An 18,177-nucleotide genomic window follows, 5' to 3' on the forward strand; every position below is an offset into this window, starting at 1 on the left:
GATACCATTAACAGAATAGAGGGGCGAGTAATGAAAGAAATCTGGTTTGAAGGTAGACAGTGATTTGTTTTAGGTGCTGGTGGAATGTTCAAGAGGACATCACCAACAGTCTGGTGAAATATTTATAAGTAGTAATTAGCCAGTAGATATGGGAGGTATATCTAATAAAATGATTAGGAGCAAGAGAATATAAAGAGAACATCCATCCAGATTTCATATCAAACACAGAATAGTAGGCATATTAGGCAATGCCACTTCCTTCACCCTTTTACTTTGCCCCTGTAATATCAGTCCCTTCCTGTCTTCACTTTCTTTCTTATCTAGGTCTTTCATTTCAGACACTCTCTAAAAACTCAGTACTCCATAGCCATTTCAAAAGGAGTCACTATATATTTATGATTTTTCTGGGGTATCAAATGGAGAGACTAATTTTTTAATCTTCAAGTGTCAGCATATTGAGAGAGGGTTAAGAAGTGAATGAGCGGTAAGCAGATAAAGACACTTCTTAAACCCTTACAGTCTAACCTTTGCTTCCAGGCTACTGACACTCTTTTGCAAAGTTAGCAATGAAAGGAATGGAAAAAGAGCAGCAGTATTTAAGGAAGATGGGTAGCATCTGTTGCTACTGGGCTTTTTTTTGGCTTAGAGCAGCTGAAAATGTTGATTTTTTTTTTTTTTCATCTTAACTCTGAATACCTCTTCAGAAGCATTTTCTCTTTATGCTTTCCAGTCTGCTGCCTTATCTCAAAACGTGCCTTTGCCTATTTACACTACCCTCTTTCTTCTCTGTAGTTTAGCCTCCTGTTTTATTTTGCAGTGCAGGGCATATTTGAATCTCAGTTCTGTCTGATTCATAGCACCTATACCTTCCTCTCACTCCCCAGTGTTCCTGAATAAATTGGATCTAGCAGCATTGAGGGGACCAGGCTAGCACACATCATCTTACGAGCCTAAGTTCAGTGTCAGGGCTGATTATTTCTTGTCCAAGGGCCTCTGATATCGAGAGATGATCCAGAAGGCAGTAGTGGGAAGAAGTGGGATAAAAAAATCAGGCCGTTTGACATTCTTTCAAACAGATCCCTACCAAGATGATTCTTAAAAAAGTAGTTGGAGGGGGGATGTCAGGTTAAGCCAGGTGCCAAAGTTTTTTGTGCCATTACCATCAAAGAACAAATGATAATGTGAAAGGGAAATGGGAAGCTGAAAGAATGTGAAATACTGCTCTTGGCTGTAGCAAGAGCCTGAGAGCTATCTTGAACTTCCCATTCTGTACATTTTTCCTTCAAATTTCTATATGGCTTTTATCTACCACTGGGTTTTTCCACCTTTCTCATGCCTTGACACAAAGCAAAATTGATAAAGGACGAAAGAAAGGGTAAAAGAATGTGTTTGTTCTTGGCTGGAGGTGACAGTCTTGGACTCTAGCTACCCCAGGCTCAAAGACTGAGAGGATTGATAGCTCAGACACCCACAACCCGTTAAAGGTTCAGCTGGGAAGCAGATCTGCCCATTCCTGTCTTCTTCATTGCCAGATCCTAGTTCATGCACTAGCTAGAGCCTGTTTCCAAGTCATCTAAGACTAATTCTATGCTGTAATATACCATACTTATATTAACCTCATATTTGCATTAGAACTTGAAGATACTTCGGTACTTAAACCTGGTAACTCCCCTTAGAGTCCCCATTACATCTCCCCTCCCCCTCATTTAAATTTACATCTCTGCAGTACTCTTTCTTCTTTGCCATTATACTGTTTTCTTTAGGAAGCTTTACCTAAGTATATGTAAGAAAATACATTACTTGTCTTCTCTAGCATTTTTATTATGATAGCTAAAATGTCACATATAAAGAGAAATGTATACACAAATAATATTTTTATTTTGGTTCTATGCTATATTTCTCCATATGTTATTTTAAAATGTTTATTGCTCAGGAGTTGGAACCAAGTGTAGGCTTTAAACTCTAAAAAAATCACTTTTTCGTATTTCATATTCTGTTTTATTATGAAAGTTTCTGTAGGACAGAGAACTTTTTTAAATAAAAACTTTTTTTTAATAGTTTTGTGTTCTCTTGAGCATTGTGCAGTGTCTTTGAGTATACTTAGCATACTTATTTCTTGATAATAATTCTACCAGTTTTAGGCTGGTGGGGGAGATGATTCATGCATTCTAATAGCTATAATTCAAAATAGAAAGTAGTAAAATCCTTAGGGTTAGTTTCCTCTCCTTGTGCTCCATATTAACCTGTATTTACTCCATGACCATTACACTTGATATTGTCTCTATATTTATCTCTGATAGAGTCTATCACAAACTAGAACAGTGGTTCCTAATAGATGTGAGGGTGGTAAGGATGGTGCTTGTGCATTTTGGAAAAAACTTCCCATGCTGTTCTTTAGCACATCATACCCTCTACCACCATTACCATCACCATTCTTCTTTTGAGAACTCTTATATACTCATCTCTAACATCTTAGAAGATAGGGAACTGTATCATTTTCTCTCCAGCTTAGCATTTTATTGGCATCTCTGCCTGTTAAGGTAGACAGTAAATATTTATTCCCTTCAAGAAGGTAAGACTAGGAATTTAGAGCTAGAAGAGTTCACTTCTGACTTTGAAGAGCATGAAAGACTTCATAAAAGAAGGGTCACTTGAGAGGAGTGATGAAAAGAGGTGTAGAACTGGTTCTGTGGAAATGGATGAGAACATTTCAGACAGGAGGGAATGAGTAAAAGCAAAGAGGCAGGAAAGGTCGTGTGTATTCCAGGAATACCTGGGCAAAAACCATAGAGTGTGTGAAGTGGGAGAAAGACTAGAAAATTTGCGTGTGTTCAGTCAGATTGTGAATATCCTTGAATGCCATTACAGTTGACCCTTGAACAGTGCAGGTGTCAACCCTCTGTCGACTGAAATAAAAACACACAACATGAGAGCTGTGAGTTTCAGTTTTATTTGGGGACTTACTGAGGACTGTAGTCTGGGAGACAGTCTCTCAGATAGCTCTGAGTAAGAAGAGGTAGTGGGGGAGGTCAGTAGATACATGATTTTGGCAAAGGGGTACGTGCACTCAAGCACACATGTCTGTAGAAAGTTGCTGCTAGTCACGAGGAGCACATATCTCAGTTAATGATTTTAGTGCTTTTCTAAGTATGGGAAGATGCAAGGGTCCAGGTTCCTAAACTGTTTCTCCTGAAATATTTCTAAGTATCTAAGGGCCTGTTTTGCCTGTTTTCCCGGAGCACAGAGTGCCTCATCCCGATCTTCACCCTGAATTCCTTTCAGATGTATTGTAAGTCAGCAACTGCAGTGGCTAATAACTTGATTCTTGTAGAACTGGATGGTGGGCACCATTCTTTATTTTACACCTCCCTGCAGTCAAAAATCTGCATGTAGCAGAGTCAGCCCTCCGTATCTGCAGTTCCACAACAAAAGATTCAGTCAACAACAGATTGTGTAATACTATTTATTATTGAAAAAAAATCTGCATATAAGTGGACCTGCGTAGTTCAAACCCGTGTTGTTCAAGGGTCAAATGTATGTGGAATTTGAGCTTTATCTGTAGGTGGTAGAGAACCACTGAAATATTTTGATTATGGTGTAATTTGATTCATTTATCAGCAACTTGGTATATCTGTCAATGTATAGGTAAGATTATGAGTAGGCAGAAAGTAGAACCTGGGACATCAGTTACAATTAAGACATTTTTACAATTAGAGTTTAAATTAGAATGACAGTGAAGAAAGAAGAGGGAGTTGGTGCCAGAGGGATTTTAGAGGTAAACTCAACAAGCCTTGGCCTGTCTTTTTTAAAGTATCACATTATTCATTTTAAAGTGGTAACTCCATTCCTAATGAAGAGATGGTGCTAGCAAATAGGAATGTTTTGACAGGCTAATATTCTTCCTTTGCAATAACTGCCTTGGCATTTATAGAAAATAAGTTATGAAGTAAAGTTAATTGGATATCATCTTGATAATAAAAATGTAGTTGTGATTGATGATATATTCTGGAGGTTTATTTCATTTAAGAATTAACTGTAAGTTAGAGATATGTCCAAAGAAAGAACAAGATATTAATTTGGACTTTATGTTTCTGTAGTGGTTTATATAGGCCTTTCTTTCCACCTGTTAATTCTGGCACAGAAAAGGCTGGGTTATATAGCACACTCCAAATGCTACTTTACATTTCACTAGGAATCTGTGTACAATACGTTGATGCACTATTTACTACAACTACAAGAAACTGAGCTGAAATACTGAAAATGAAGAATATTCTTTTTGTTATCTTGTGAGCTGTCCTTATCAGAATACATATTTGACTGTTTTATTTTAGCAAGGTTTAGCTGACAGCAAAACTAATGCCATCATCAATATTGTTTTATGTTGCTAGTTTTTACAGTTTTAGGAGATAGAACATGATCATGATTTATTCCGTTATCTTTGCTTTATGCATTATCTGTAAATCAAGTAGATTACTCACGTCACTGGTGATATTCCTCTTAAGTAGTTTGTTGACTTTATATAATATCATGTAGTGTTTGCTTTATATAGGCTTCCACACTGGAAGCTCGTTTGGATTGTTTTAAAACCCTAAGACTTCTGATTTAAAGATGACAGAGTAAAGACATTTGTGCCTTCTTCTATCTGAAATTACCCTGAAACAGCAAGGAGAATGAGAGACAGAGATGTACAGTTGACCCTTGAACAACATGAGTTTGAACTGCTATATGTAGATTTTTTTAAATAGTGAATACTGCAGTACTATATGACCCCTGGGTGGTTGAATCCACAGATGCAAAACCGCATATATGAAGGAACCACAGATACAGAGGAACCACGTATGTATATGGAGGGCCAACTATACGTTATATGCAGATTTTTAACTGTGCAGAGGGTTGGTGCCCCAACCCCTGCATTGTTCAAACGTCAACTGTAATTACATCTTTGATGGGACTAGAGTCCTGTACCCCAAATTGAAATATTTGAGAAATATTTGTCAAATGTAAGCAGAAAGAGATTAAAAGAGCATTCTGGCAGAAAGAGATCTCAGGTAGAACTGACAGAGCAACGAGAAATAGATCTTCCGTTTACAGTGGTGTCAGGAGGCATAGAAAAGCAGTGGGAGAAGCTTCCTTGGAATGTTTGGCAACATGAACTAGCAGGAAAGGAAGAGCAAATGAGAAAGCACACAGATACACAATCTTTGCACACAGATACACAGTCTTTGCAGGAAGCACTCTCTTGGTGAGGCAAGAAATAACGGCTAAACAACTTTCTCTTGCTTGTTCTCACATACATTCTATCTGTCTCTCTCACGCACACACATGCGCAGAGCACCCTGTATCATAAAGAGCTTTCTTGTGTACTAAAGAGACTACCTTCTAGTCCAGAACACAGCCTTGCTTCTTCCTTCCACAACCCTCTTGCAAATAGTTGGCCTGAGTGGAGTTCATGTCATTCAAAGATTAATAATAATAAAAAGGAAATGAGCACAGCATCTACACAAAAATGTTACAAGAAGAAAAGCGAAAAGAAACGGAAAAACAAGTGACAAAGAACCCATGAGAAAACTGTATTGGCCTAACAAATTTAAGGAGACCATCACTTCTTTAAAGTAATAAAGGAAGTTCATTGGCTAGGAAGAAATAGTAAGACAACAGTAAATGGTGAGTAATAATTTGGCAGAACTCAAGAAAGAAAAGAAAGAAAAATAAAATCAGAAATAAAAGGCCAGGACTTCCCTTGTGGCACAGTGGGTTAAGAATCCGCCTGCCAATGCAGGGGACACAGGTTCAAGCCCTGGTCTGGGAAGATCCCACATGCTGTGGAGCAACTAAGCCCGTGCACCACAACTACTGAGCCTGCGCTCTAGAGCCCACGAGCCACAACTACTGAGCCTGTGTGCCACAGCTACTGAAGCCCGCATGCCTAGAGCCCATGCTCCGCAACAAGAGAAGCCACCACAATGAGAAGCCCATGCACTGCAATGAAGAGTAGCCCCAGCTCGCTGCAACTAGAGAAAGCCCGCGCTCAGCAACGAAGACCCAACACAGCCAAAAATAAAAATAAATAAATAAAGAGTCAATGGGAACATCGAGGAGTGGTCCCTTATAAAAAAAAATAATAATAAAACGCCACATAAGAGGCAAAAAGGAGAATTAACACTGTTGAAAACTCAGTAAGGGACATGACGACAGGCTTTTGAAAGTTGAGCAAAGTGAAATGGGAGTGAAAGGAGATGAAACACATGATTAATTGTAGTTCTGGAAATAGAGAACAACATTAGAACAGAAAAGTATTCAAACATATAACTTAAGAAAACTTGCCGCAGAGAAAGAAATCTTGATTCTACAGATTGAAGGTGCACATAATGAAGAAAAACTAATATACAGTCATTAACATCATTACATAACCTAGTTTTTAAAAAATTGGATTGCAAAGATAAGGAATGTGTTCTTTGCTCATCCCATTAAAAAGATCAGCTTATCTATAGGGGAGTGCCAGGGGAAGGATCAGATATTGTCAAGGGAGTATCTCGCATTGCAGGACAGTGGTACAAATTCTATAAGTCATCAGAGGAAAGAAAGTGTGATCTCAAAGCCAAACTATTAGTTGACACCCGTTTTTTTGTTGTTTTTTCATAAATTTATTTATTTATTTATTTTTGGCTGCATTGGGTCTTCATTACTGTGCGTGGGCTTTCTCTAGTTGCGACCAGAGGGGGCTACTCTTCGTTGCGGTGCGCGGGCTTCTCATTACAGTGGCTTCTTTTGTTGCAGAGCACATGCTCTAGGCGCACGGGCTCAGTAGTTGCGGCTCACGGGCTCTAGAGCGCAGGCTCAGTAGTTGTGGCACATGGGCTTAGTTGCTCTGTGGCATGTGGGATCTTCCCAGACCAGGGCTCGAACCTGTGTCCCCTGCACTGGCAGGTGGATTCTTAACCACTGCGCCACCAGGGAAACCCGACACCCGTTTTTGAACAATGCAGGAACTCAAGGTAAATAGTGCCCACAAGTCCTAAGGAGAAGATGAATACCAGCCATCCAGTAGCTGAACAGAGATGATACAGCAAAAGGATTGGCAGGGAATATAGTAGGAATAAGACTGAAAAAGCTGTGAGATTTGTATTGCAGAATGCGATAGAACGATAGCAAAGTAAACTAATAAAAGTCAGGATTGAAAGAGGAGAGATGCAGAAGGTAGATTTTCTCTTATTTTTTAGCTGGAGAACTAAAGACATACAAAGTTTAGACATCAAGTAATAGAGATGTTAATATATTTAAAGGAATAAAGATAAACGTTTGAAGAACTGAATTTAATATGTTTGACCAAAATCAAACAGTGGAGAGGAGGTAAGAAGAAGTAGAACTATATTAAATTTCTTGTTCTAAAGAAATAGTCAGATGGGACCAAAGATGAAAGAACAAAAATTTTTATCATGGCTTTTTTTACACTTGCAGAAAACTGAAAATGTATATGGGATATTTATAAAAACTGACCACATCCTACATAACAAAAGACAAAGAGCTATTACACAGATGATGTTCCTTGACCAAAAACTTAATTTTTTTCTATGGAAGTGGTTCTTAGTATGTTCAGCAGCATCAGCATTGCCTGGGAACTCATTAGAAATGCAAATTCAGAGGGCTCACCCCAGTTCTATTGAATCAGAAACCCTGGGGGAGAAGCCCCCCAGTCTCTTTGGGTCAGTTTTTATAGATATCCCTTTAATGTTTTTTGTTATTTGCAACTGTAAAGAATGCTATGATAAACTTTTTTGTTCTTTCAAGTGTGGTCTCATATTTGATTATTTCTTTAGGATAGGAAATTACCAAATCAAAGAAGGTTCTGTTGAACTTTAGATAACTTTTTCTTGGTTAATAAAGGTGAAAATTAAATACAGGTTTTTGTCTCTTTAGAAATATCTTTTTGTTCACAGAAAACAAGATTATCTTCTTACCCAAAAAGATGAAACCAACTGGGTTACTTTCAAAAGACAACCAAGTGAGCACCACAGACTAATGAGTAGGATCAATAAGAACGTGATTTTGGCGCTTTTAACTTTGACAAGTTCTGCATTTCTGCTGTTTCAGTTGTACTACTACAAGCACTATTTATCAGCAAAGGTAATTTTTTTCTTCCTTTCTCATTATTAGACTTCATTTTAGCTGTATATTTTCCTAACATACTTCCCTTTTGCAGTACATAAAATTAATCACAGTTTTTAAAATCCTTGCAGAAATAGTTCTTTGAGATTCTCATCCTCGTGAGTGTGGCAAGCAATTCAAGATTACAGTTAAATGTTATTGTAATAACACGCTAAAAGTCAGAGGTGCCACGTTTCAGTGATGTTGAAATTTTCTGATAGAGTTATGTGGAAATTGTTATTTTTCCAAACAGATCATCACTCATTGGAAAGAATTCAATGATAAATAATTTTGATAAAATATTAGAATTAGTTTATTTTTGTATAGAGTATATTTTAATATAGTGTCTAACAGGGAAGTGTAGCATTATAACTTACCTTTATTATAAATCTATAGGTATAAAGATGTAGAGACAATAATTTGGAATCTGGTAGCTTCTGAAGATGATACAGAAGTCCAGATAAGAAATTCCAAAGTTGAGAAGGTATTGCTGAATTGTGAAAAGTTGCCAAACACTCCCACTGGGGTTAATTATAATAATAGCTACCATTATTGAGAATTGTGCTAGATACTGTCTGTGCTTAATTTAACCCTAAAAACATTTTGGGGGGGGGATATGTTTTTTGTTTGTATCGTCATTTGATAGTTAGAACTATTCTTCAGAACCAGTTACTTCCCTTTCCCTCCCAAAGGGTATGATACTTCCCTGCCCTAGTTAAGCTTGACCATGAGACTTACTTTGGCTTGTGGAATGTTATAGACATTTGCAGAGATTTCAAATGGGCTCGTATGATGTGACTTGCCCTTTGTGCTCCCCTGACCTGCCAGGAGAAGAGTGTGCCCTGGGTAGATGCTGACCTCCAGCCTGAGCCCTGAATTAGATGTATGGAGCAGACCAAACATAGTTGTCCAGCTGACTCATACATCTATGAGGGAGAAAACAAATGCTTAAGCCTTTAAGATTGAGAGAGGTTTATTATGCAGCATTATTACATGAGGTTCCTAGACCTCATTTTACAAATACGAAAACCAAAACTCTGACAGAGATGTTAGATAACCTACCCCACTTACCCAGTTTCTAACATGCAGGCCTGACAGGTGTACCTAACTCCATTCTTTCCAGGCTATATTATTTTTAAAATAATTGACAAGTACTGAGGCTACCAGCTGTCTTGGCTGTTGATCCAGTGAATGTCTTTGTGTTTCATCTTCAACCCTTTGCTGATTATTTTCTTAGGATAAAGTCCTAGAGTGGAATTTCTGGGTCTAAGATGTACGTTCTAGATTTTGTTACATATTGCAAAGTTACCTTTCCTAAGGATAAGTAGTGTGCCTGATTTCCTATACCCTTTCCAAATATGGGAATAATAACAACAATAACAATAATTATGGCATCTGTGTCATGCTTTTGAGATGCTTTTGGCTAATAGTAGCTTAAACAAATAGAGGGTTATTTGTCTCTTATACCTTTCAGTCCAGAGCTTCCAAAATTCTCTTGACATTTCCCTGGTGCTACAGTCCAGGCTGGAGGAGGAAATAGTGCATTCTAGGAGGCTTCTTCTTTTGTGACATGGCCAGCAGATTCCCAGCTGTAAGAAAATCTGGGAAAGCAAGATTTTACTATTAGTGTTAATGCTGTTGTTAGTTAGGTTTTCCAGACTTTATAATAGAGATCGCAAAGGAGAAGGGGTTTGGGAGTGGGTGTTAGGTCAACTTACCTATCGTGTCTGCCATAGCAGTTCACGCTTTTTTGGTGTGCCTATAGGCTAGGCACTATGCTAAGCACTTTACATATATTTAATTCTTACAACGATAAATTGAGTAGATCCTGTTGTCCTCATTTTCCCAGCGGAAAAAACTGAGGTTTAGAGAAACTTACTAAATTTGTCCAGTGTCACACAATTATTAAGTGAGGGAGATAGAATTTAAACCTGAGGAGTCTACCCCAAGAGCCCTTGTTCTTTATATTTCTGGTATTTTTGATGTTCAAAAGCTGAAAGATATTAAACTCCATTAGAGGCCATTTCTTTCTAATGAGGTTAAACATCTTTCCATATGCTTTTTGGTTCTTTTTATTTCTTGATTATAATTTCTTTTTATTCCGATCTGCATATTTTTCTGATGTTGTTGACTTTTTCTGTAGCTGTTCTTTATAGTTTTAAGGATATTAAGCATTTACCATATATATTTCAAATATTTTCCCCAGTTTATTAATTTGCCTTTTACCTTTATATTCACAATGTACCCCCTTAATACACTAGTGTTCTATTTAATTTCTAAGTAGACAGGTATCAAGATCTTTCTCCCTTAGGGCATCTGGTTTTTATGTCATAAGTAGCCCAAGATTGTGGAAATATTCACCTGTATTTTCATCAGATATATTTTATGTTTAAATTTTTATACAAAATATAATTTATTTTAGTATGAGGTATGAGTTAGATATTTAATTTACAGTTTTACCCAAATGGTTAATCAGCTGTTCCAATGTCACTTATTGAATGACTTCATTAATTTAAAAATCCCATCTTAATTATATGTTAAATTCATGTAAATAACTCCTGTCTTGACCTTCTTCCTTGGGAAGCAATGTGGCATAGTTGTTAAGAGCATGATCTCCAGCCTAGGATTAAACCTCATCTATCCTGCTTATTAGCTGTGGGATGTTGGGTAAATTACTTGACTTCTGTTACTTGACCTCTACTTCCTCATCTACGGAATTGGGACAGTAACAGTACCACCTATGAGACTTGTGAAACTTATATGAATTAATATACATAAAGCATGTGGAACAGTACAAGTCACATAGAAAGAGATCAGTACATATTAGCTATTATTTTTATTATTATTATCTTCAATTTTATAATGAAAAATAGTATTTGTTGTATTGAGTCCATGGCATACAAACTGCTTTAGTAATAAGTGCCATATTCTTTAAACAAAATAGAATATTTTGAACAAAATAAAGCGTTAAATTAAATAAAGTTCAGTTAACCTTTATATACTATTAAATTTGTGAAATTTGCATTATCTGTACTAGAGTTCTTGTTTTTTATGTTTAATTTTAATGATAGGTGGAAATTACAACATCTAAGTTCTAAATACCAAAGGTTATTTTTATTTTATTGAAGAATATGGAAATTATATTAAACTATTCCTAGGCAAGTAATTTTGCATTCTTTAAGATGGAATTTTAAAACTTACTCATTCATTCAGAAACTTTTATTTAAAAGTCATGTGTTGGGCATTTTGCTAAGGTGATAAACAGTGATTGGGAAGTGGTCTCTTTCCTCTCTATATTTATAATTTAATTGGGGACAGATGCTAATGGGACAATAAATGTTTCCTATATATTATTAATGTGAAGGTAAGATACTCTGTAAGGAATACAAGTAGTTTCTCTATACTAACAGGAAAAAAAAAGCTTTATTTAAAAATAGGGTTAGACTAACTGCTGAAGCTACCAACTTTTAAAAATTTTTTAGTTTTGTTGTGGAAAAACTTTTAACTTTTGGCTTTTTATTAAACTTCAAGATTTTACTTACATACAATGTTTTTGAACTCAAACTTTAAGGAAGTACAGATGCATCCTCAGTAATCTAATACAGATTGTCCTGACATAGGAGGAGAACCCAGAATTTTGTGAACTTTGTTTATTGATCGTATCTGAATTGTATTCCTCATTTGTTCAGTGAACAAAATTTTGGGGGGATAATCGTAGATAAATAAAGAAAGTTCACACGAAAATGATTTTTAGTTCAATCAAATTTGTTTGATTTGGCAAAAGAGTACATAATAGTAGCCTTGATCAATACTAACTAATAGGTCAGAATCATCAACATAAAAACCTTGATTCTAGGTCATCCTTGAACTTTGAGGTGATTTAGAGAGACCCTTGAAATTATGTATTAGAACTAGGGCAGGGATGAAAAATGGGTTTTATCTTTGATCCCCAACCCATATCTAGTGTAGTAAATGTTTAGGACTACAGAGTTTTTCAGGCTCTTCAATAGAGAGAAATACAATATCTATCATTGGTTAGGGAAGAAGGGCTATTTGCTTTCTTGGAGTTAAGGAGGACTACTTCTGTCTATCTATTTCTTGGGCCTCACCATGGAATTCCTTTTGACCCTAGCTGGTTATGCAAGTTTAGTCTCTCAGTGATCTCCTAAATGAGGTCTGAATAATCCAGTTATCTGATAGCATTGAAGATAGGAACTAACAGATTATATCTGTTGGGTCTGGTAAAATTCCATTGATGGATAGAGTTCACTCTTCAGATTCCATAACAACCATCCAAGTCTTTGAAATACAAACTCTTCCAGTCCTTCAAAGGAAAGGACTTGTCTCTAGCACCCTCTAGGGAATGTCAGTTGTTCATTGTTTTTTACTGAGTCTAACAGGATAGTGTGATTATGATTCTGTGTTGCTCATTCAGTCTGTATTTCTTGACTATGTGTTACATAAAGGGCACTTGGTAGGAATACAGAGATAAATAGAACACAGGTCCTAATCTCAAGGAACTCAAAATTTGATAGAAGTGGTAACAGCAGTAATTCTTGAGTTTTGGGCCTAGATAGTCCTGAGTTTGAACCCTCATTCAGTTGTTTGGCTGAGCCTGCACTCTAGAGCCCATGAGCCACAACTACTGAGCCCATGTGCCACAACTACTGAACCCAGCACGCCTAGAGCCCGTGCTGCACAAGAGAAGCCACCACAGTGAGAAGCCCACGCACTGCAACGAAAGAGTAGCCCCCGCTCACTGCAACTAGTGAAAGCCTGCGCACAGCAACGAAGACCCAACGCGGCCAAAAATTTAAAAAAAAATAAAATAAAAATAAAATATAAAATAAATAAAAGAATACATTTTAAAAAAAAGATTGCTAAGTTCAGTTCCTAAAGCTTGTGTCTTCACTCATAGGGCTATTCCAACATGTAAATACAAGTATGTTCAAACAGAATACTATAACATTGATAAGAAGATATGAAATGAGATAGCTTTAAGGAGTTCTGCATCCCAATTGAAAGTCGTAAAATATTGATGCCTCAGTGGAAAGAAGACAAAGCCAATGAACCATGTTTGTGTAAAGCACTGAGTGAACCAAACCTTAATGATGTTCTTGACTTACAACCGTAAGCTGCACCGCTGCCTGTAGTAATCAGTTATTCTTATTACCTAGAAGGCCACTTACAGTGTTCTGTGCTGTGATATCGTTCTTTGCATTATATTTAGTAACCTGTGTGTGTTTGGTTAGAAGGCAGGGGAAGGAGTTGAAAGGGGAATTTGGATTTCAAATTTGGCAGTAGTCATTCACAGTGAACAATTTCATAATCCATTATTAGAAATGGAAATTAATCTTATAACCATTTAGATCATGTGTAACAGGTTTTTGAAGTGTTTTCAGTTCATCAGTTACTGAAGCATGATTTTTCTTAGATCCTCTTTGACTTCTGGCTAGTTCCATTTTGTTCTGAAGGCTAATGTCTAGGTCATTGCTGAGAAAGAATATCATGCTTGATAGTCTGATCTAGTATGGTAAACTTTGATAAATGCTACTGTTCCCCCTTCCCATCCTTCCCCCCACCCCGCCACTCCTGCCATTATCCAGGAGAGATGTGAAAGAATTTCTTTCATTAGAATGAAAGGATATTTAAATTTTTTTTTCGTTTATTCCCAGACTTTAGGCTGTATAAGTTTCTGGCCAAGCAGCTTTGATTATTAAGAAACACCGCTTTCCCACCAGTTATTGAAGACTTAACAAAATTTCTTTAAAGTATTACCATTAGGTCCAATAGGCATGGTTAATTATCATGCTGAATTAAGAATTGTTTTTTGGTGTCTGTAAGAAACTGATTGTTGGCTACTATCTTTAAAAAATGACAGGATCATTTAAATCTTTACTTCTGTTTCCTGAATGCTTTTTCTTTGATGGCATATCTTAATTTGATTCATTTATCAGTGGAGTTCAGTAGCCACCAGACTGTTTCTACCAGTCCTATTTGGGATCTGAGTCTATCTCTCCATTCATTTATTCATTTCACTTAAGTTTTCAACACAAATATCTCATAGGTAGTGTTTCAGAATATCTTTAGACATTTTTAACCTCTTGACTTTTACCCTATGGCTTTTCTTTTAGAACATTCAGTCATTCATTTGTCAAGTATTTGTTGAGGGTTTACTATGTGCTAAGCACAGTACTAGGCTATGAGACAAAATGATGAATCAAGTGCAGTCCTTGCTGCCTAGGAACCCACAAATTGGGGGAGTTTGGGGTTGAAGGGGAAAGGGGAAAAGAAATATATAGAGACATATAAACAAATGGCATCAATGTGATATGTTACTTCTTCAAATCACACATCATAAAACACTGTTCTGCCTACTTTACTACTTATAGCTTAAGAACTCTTCTTTATCTCTACCCTTTGTAATGCTCTTCTGGCAAAAATAACAGCCGTCAGAGTTATTTTTCTTAAATACAGATCTGATCAAGTTATTCTCTGCATAAAATACCTATGGAATAAGATCCCAACTTCTTACCGTGGTGTGGTGGATAGTCTCTGTTTGCCTCTCCAGGTCCTCTCCTCGCCATACTCTGTGCCTTGGGAGGTTGACCTCTGTGGACTACGTTAGCTGAGCTCCCTTGCTCTTTATTTTCTGTTTGGGTTCAGCCAATGGGAAGCATCAGCTGGAGACTGGAGACCAGAAGGAAAGAGGCCAGGTTATTTATTCTCTTGGTTCTCCATTTGTAGGGTCATCGGTTGATAGTGACTGCATTCCTCCTATACAGCAAAGTTGTAGCCACTGCATACCATTAACTGTTCCTTCCGAGGTGGATTAACCATTAAGATAATGAAATTTAAACTGCAGCTCCCCTCACTTCCAAGGCTCTTGGAGGAGCCTTAGGAATATGTTACAAAACTCTGTATTTTTGTAAAGTTTGCAATAGATAATTTTTTGCATTTTTTTTTTCTGAAAAAGGACCAACAAAATTGTATAATCTTCAAGCTCTATAAAACTGGATCCTCTTATGTCCCTATCCTTGACTCTTTGAGCTTAGATAAGTGCAAAGTTTTCAGGGAATGAGGAACTGCTGAATAACCTGTTTGGGAAGGTTATGATTAAATATTTCATGGATAAAATAATATTTTGGGTTGGTCTTATAGGATGAGTAGGAGTTCTCCACGTAAAGAAGGATGGGAGGGCCATTACAAATAGAGGAAACAGCCTGTGTAAAGAGAATGAGCTATGTGTATGTTTAGAAGAGGAGTACACTAAGTAGAGACCAAAGGAAGCACAAAGGTCCTGAGGCAGGAACTTGCCTGGCAGTTTTGAAAACAGCAGAGAGATCACTGTGGCTGTAGAGGAGTGAGAGAGGAGAATAGTAGGTAAGGTCAGAGAGTTCTATATTTTTTATGGCCTTGTAAGCCATTATAAAGGCTTTGGCTTTTATTCTGAATGAGATTGGGGACTCTAGGAAGGTTTTGAGATGAAATGTGACACGATCTGACATTTTTTAATAAAAAGAAGTAGTGCGGATGCTCTGTTGAGAACAGATTGTAGGGGCAAGGGCTGAAACAGACCAGTTAGAAGGTTTTCTAGTAATTTACATGAGATGATGATGGCTTGGACACAGGAGCTAGTGGTGGAGTTTGTGAGAAATGGAAAGCAGAGTTATCAGGATTTGTTGATGGGCTAAATGTGGGGTATGAAAGACAGACAAGAGTCAGGGATAACGCTAGGTTTTTTTGTGTGTGTGTGGCTGCATTGGGTCTTTGTTACTGTGCACGGGCTTTCTCTAGTTGTGGTGAGCAGGGGCTACTCTTCTTTGCGGTGCGCAGGCTTCTCATTGTTGTGGCTTCTCTTGTTGCAGAGCACGGGCTCTAAGCACGCGGGCTTCAGTAGTTGTGGCACACGGGCTCAGTAGTTGTGGCTCGTGGGCTCTAGAGCTCAGGCTCAGTAGTTGTGGAGCACGGGCTTAGTTGCTCCGCGGCCTGTGGGATTTTCCCGGGCCAGGGATCAAACCCGTGTCCTCTGCATTGGCAGGTGGATTCTTAACCACTGCGCCACCAGGGAAGCCCCAACGCTAGTATTTTTGACCTAGGTAATTGGAAGGGAGAAGTTGCTGTTTAACGAGATGGGAAAGACTAGAGGAAGCAAGTTTGAGGAATGGTGAAGATCAGGAGTTTTTTTGTACATACTAAGTTTGAGATGCCTATCTGACATCCAAATGAAGAAGGTGAATAGACATTTGAATATATAAGTCTGGAGTACAAAGGACTGACGTGGTTGGGAATATAAACTGGGGGTTGTAAGCATATAGATTGTATTTAAAGCTATGAGTGGATGAGTTACCAAGGAAGTAAACATAGAGTAAAAAGAGAAGGAGAAAAATCTCATGGTCTGAGCTTTGGGACCCTCCAACATGTCAGGGAGCTGAGAAGAAGTAGCAAATGGGACCAAGAAGTAGCTGGAGAGAAATAGCAGGAAAGCAGAAGTATGGGGATCCTGAGAGCCAAGCGAATGAAGTGTTTTTTTTTTTTTTTTAAAGAGGGGTTTTTTTTTTAAATTATTTATTTATTTTTTTTTTAATTTAATTTATGTATGGCTGTGTTGGGTCTTCATTTCTGTGCGAGGGCTTTCTCTAGTTGTGGCAAGTGGGGACCACTCTTCATCGCGGTGCGCAGGCCTCTCATTATCGCGGCCTCTCTTGTTGTGGAGCACAGGCTCCAGACACGCAGGTTCAGTAATTGTGGCTCACGGGCCTAGTTGCTCTGCGGCATGTGGGATCTTCCCAGACCAGGGCTCGAACCCGTGTCCCCTGCATTGGCAGGCAGACTCTCAACCACTGCGCCACCAGGGAAGCCCGAATGAAGTGTTTAGGTGAGGCAGAGGTGATAAATAATTCTTGATAGATCAAATAAGATAAGAACTCATAGTTGACCATTGGATTTAGCAATATGGAGGTTACTGGTGAACTTGATGAATACCTGGCAGAGTGAACTTAAGCTCAAGTGAGTACATGACAGGAGAGAAATTGGAGGGAGTGAGAACAGATTACCCATTAAGAGTTTTGCTGTAAAGGGGGACAGAAAATTGTTAGTTGGGAAAAGAGAAGTCAAGACGGGTTTTTTGTTTTAATTATTTAAGATAGGAGAAATAATATCATATTTGTATACTGATGGGAGTGATCCAACAGAGAAAACAAATTAAACAACTCAGAAATTTAGTCTTATCTACTAATGTAGGGCTATGGTGAGCAACAAGTGGCTATATTATAGAATTTGCAATCTTTTTTCAAGGATGAGGATCGCAAAGCTGCCTCTGATGTTGTTTTATAAATATCCTTGGTATATTTTCTTTTTAAAAAATTAATTTATTATTCAAATATAGTTGATTTACAGTATTATATTTGTTTCAGGTGTACAACATAGTGATTCAATATTTTTGTAGATTATACTCCATTTAAAGTTGTTATAAAATATTGGCAATATTTTCCTGTGCTGTACAATATATCTTCATAACTCATTTATTTTATACATAGTAGTTTGTGCTTCTTAATCCTCTACCCATATCTTGCCCCTCCCCACTTCCCTCTCCCCACTGCTAACCACTAGTTTGTTCTTTATGAGTCTGTTTATGTTTTGTCATATTCATTCATTATTTTTTAGATTCCACATATAAATGATATCATATAGTATTTGACTTTCTCTGTCTGACTTATTTCACTAAGCATAATACCCTCTAGGTTCATCCATATTGCAAATGGCAGGATTTCCTTTTTATGGCTGAGTAGTATTCCAGTGTGTGTGTGTGTATGTGTGTGTGTGTGTGTGTGTGTGTGTATGTGTATGTGCCACATCATCTTTTTCCATTCATCTGTTGATGGGCACCTAGGCTGCTTCCAAATCTTGGTTATTGTAAGTAATGCTGCTATGAACATTGGGATGTATGTATCTTTTCGAATAAGTGTTTTCATTTTCTTTGGACATATAACCAGGACTGCACTTGCTGAATCCTAGAGAAATATTCCTTGG

The 18,177-nt window shown here is 37.5% G+C and overlaps 1 protein-coding gene across 7 annotated transcripts in view; it reads left to right on the forward strand.

The window, feature by feature from the left end:
* FKTN (fukutin) overlaps positions 1-18,177 on the forward strand; it is a 99,690-nt gene that overhangs the window by 5,249 nt on the left and 76,264 nt on the right. For 6 of the 7 annotated variants that reach the window (XM_059925231.1, XM_059925230.1, XM_059925228.1 and 3 more), the window contains exon 2: positions 7,938-8,124. The exons of the other annotated variant lie outside the window; for it this stretch is intronic. In XM_059925231.1, coding sequence (XP_059781214.1) covers positions 8,020-8,124 — 105 coding nt within the window. In that variant the 5' untranslated portion in view covers positions 7,938-8,019. The remainder of the gene's footprint in view (positions 1-7,937; positions 8,125-18,177) is intronic. 7 annotated transcript variants of the gene reach the window in all.

The sequence above is a fragment of the Balaenoptera ricei genome, chromosome 6, assembly GCF_028023285.1.
Source record: "Balaenoptera ricei isolate mBalRic1 chromosome 6, mBalRic1.hap2, whole genome shotgun sequence".
Taxonomy (NCBI): domain Eukaryota; kingdom Metazoa; phylum Chordata; class Mammalia; order Artiodactyla; family Balaenopteridae; genus Balaenoptera; species Balaenoptera ricei.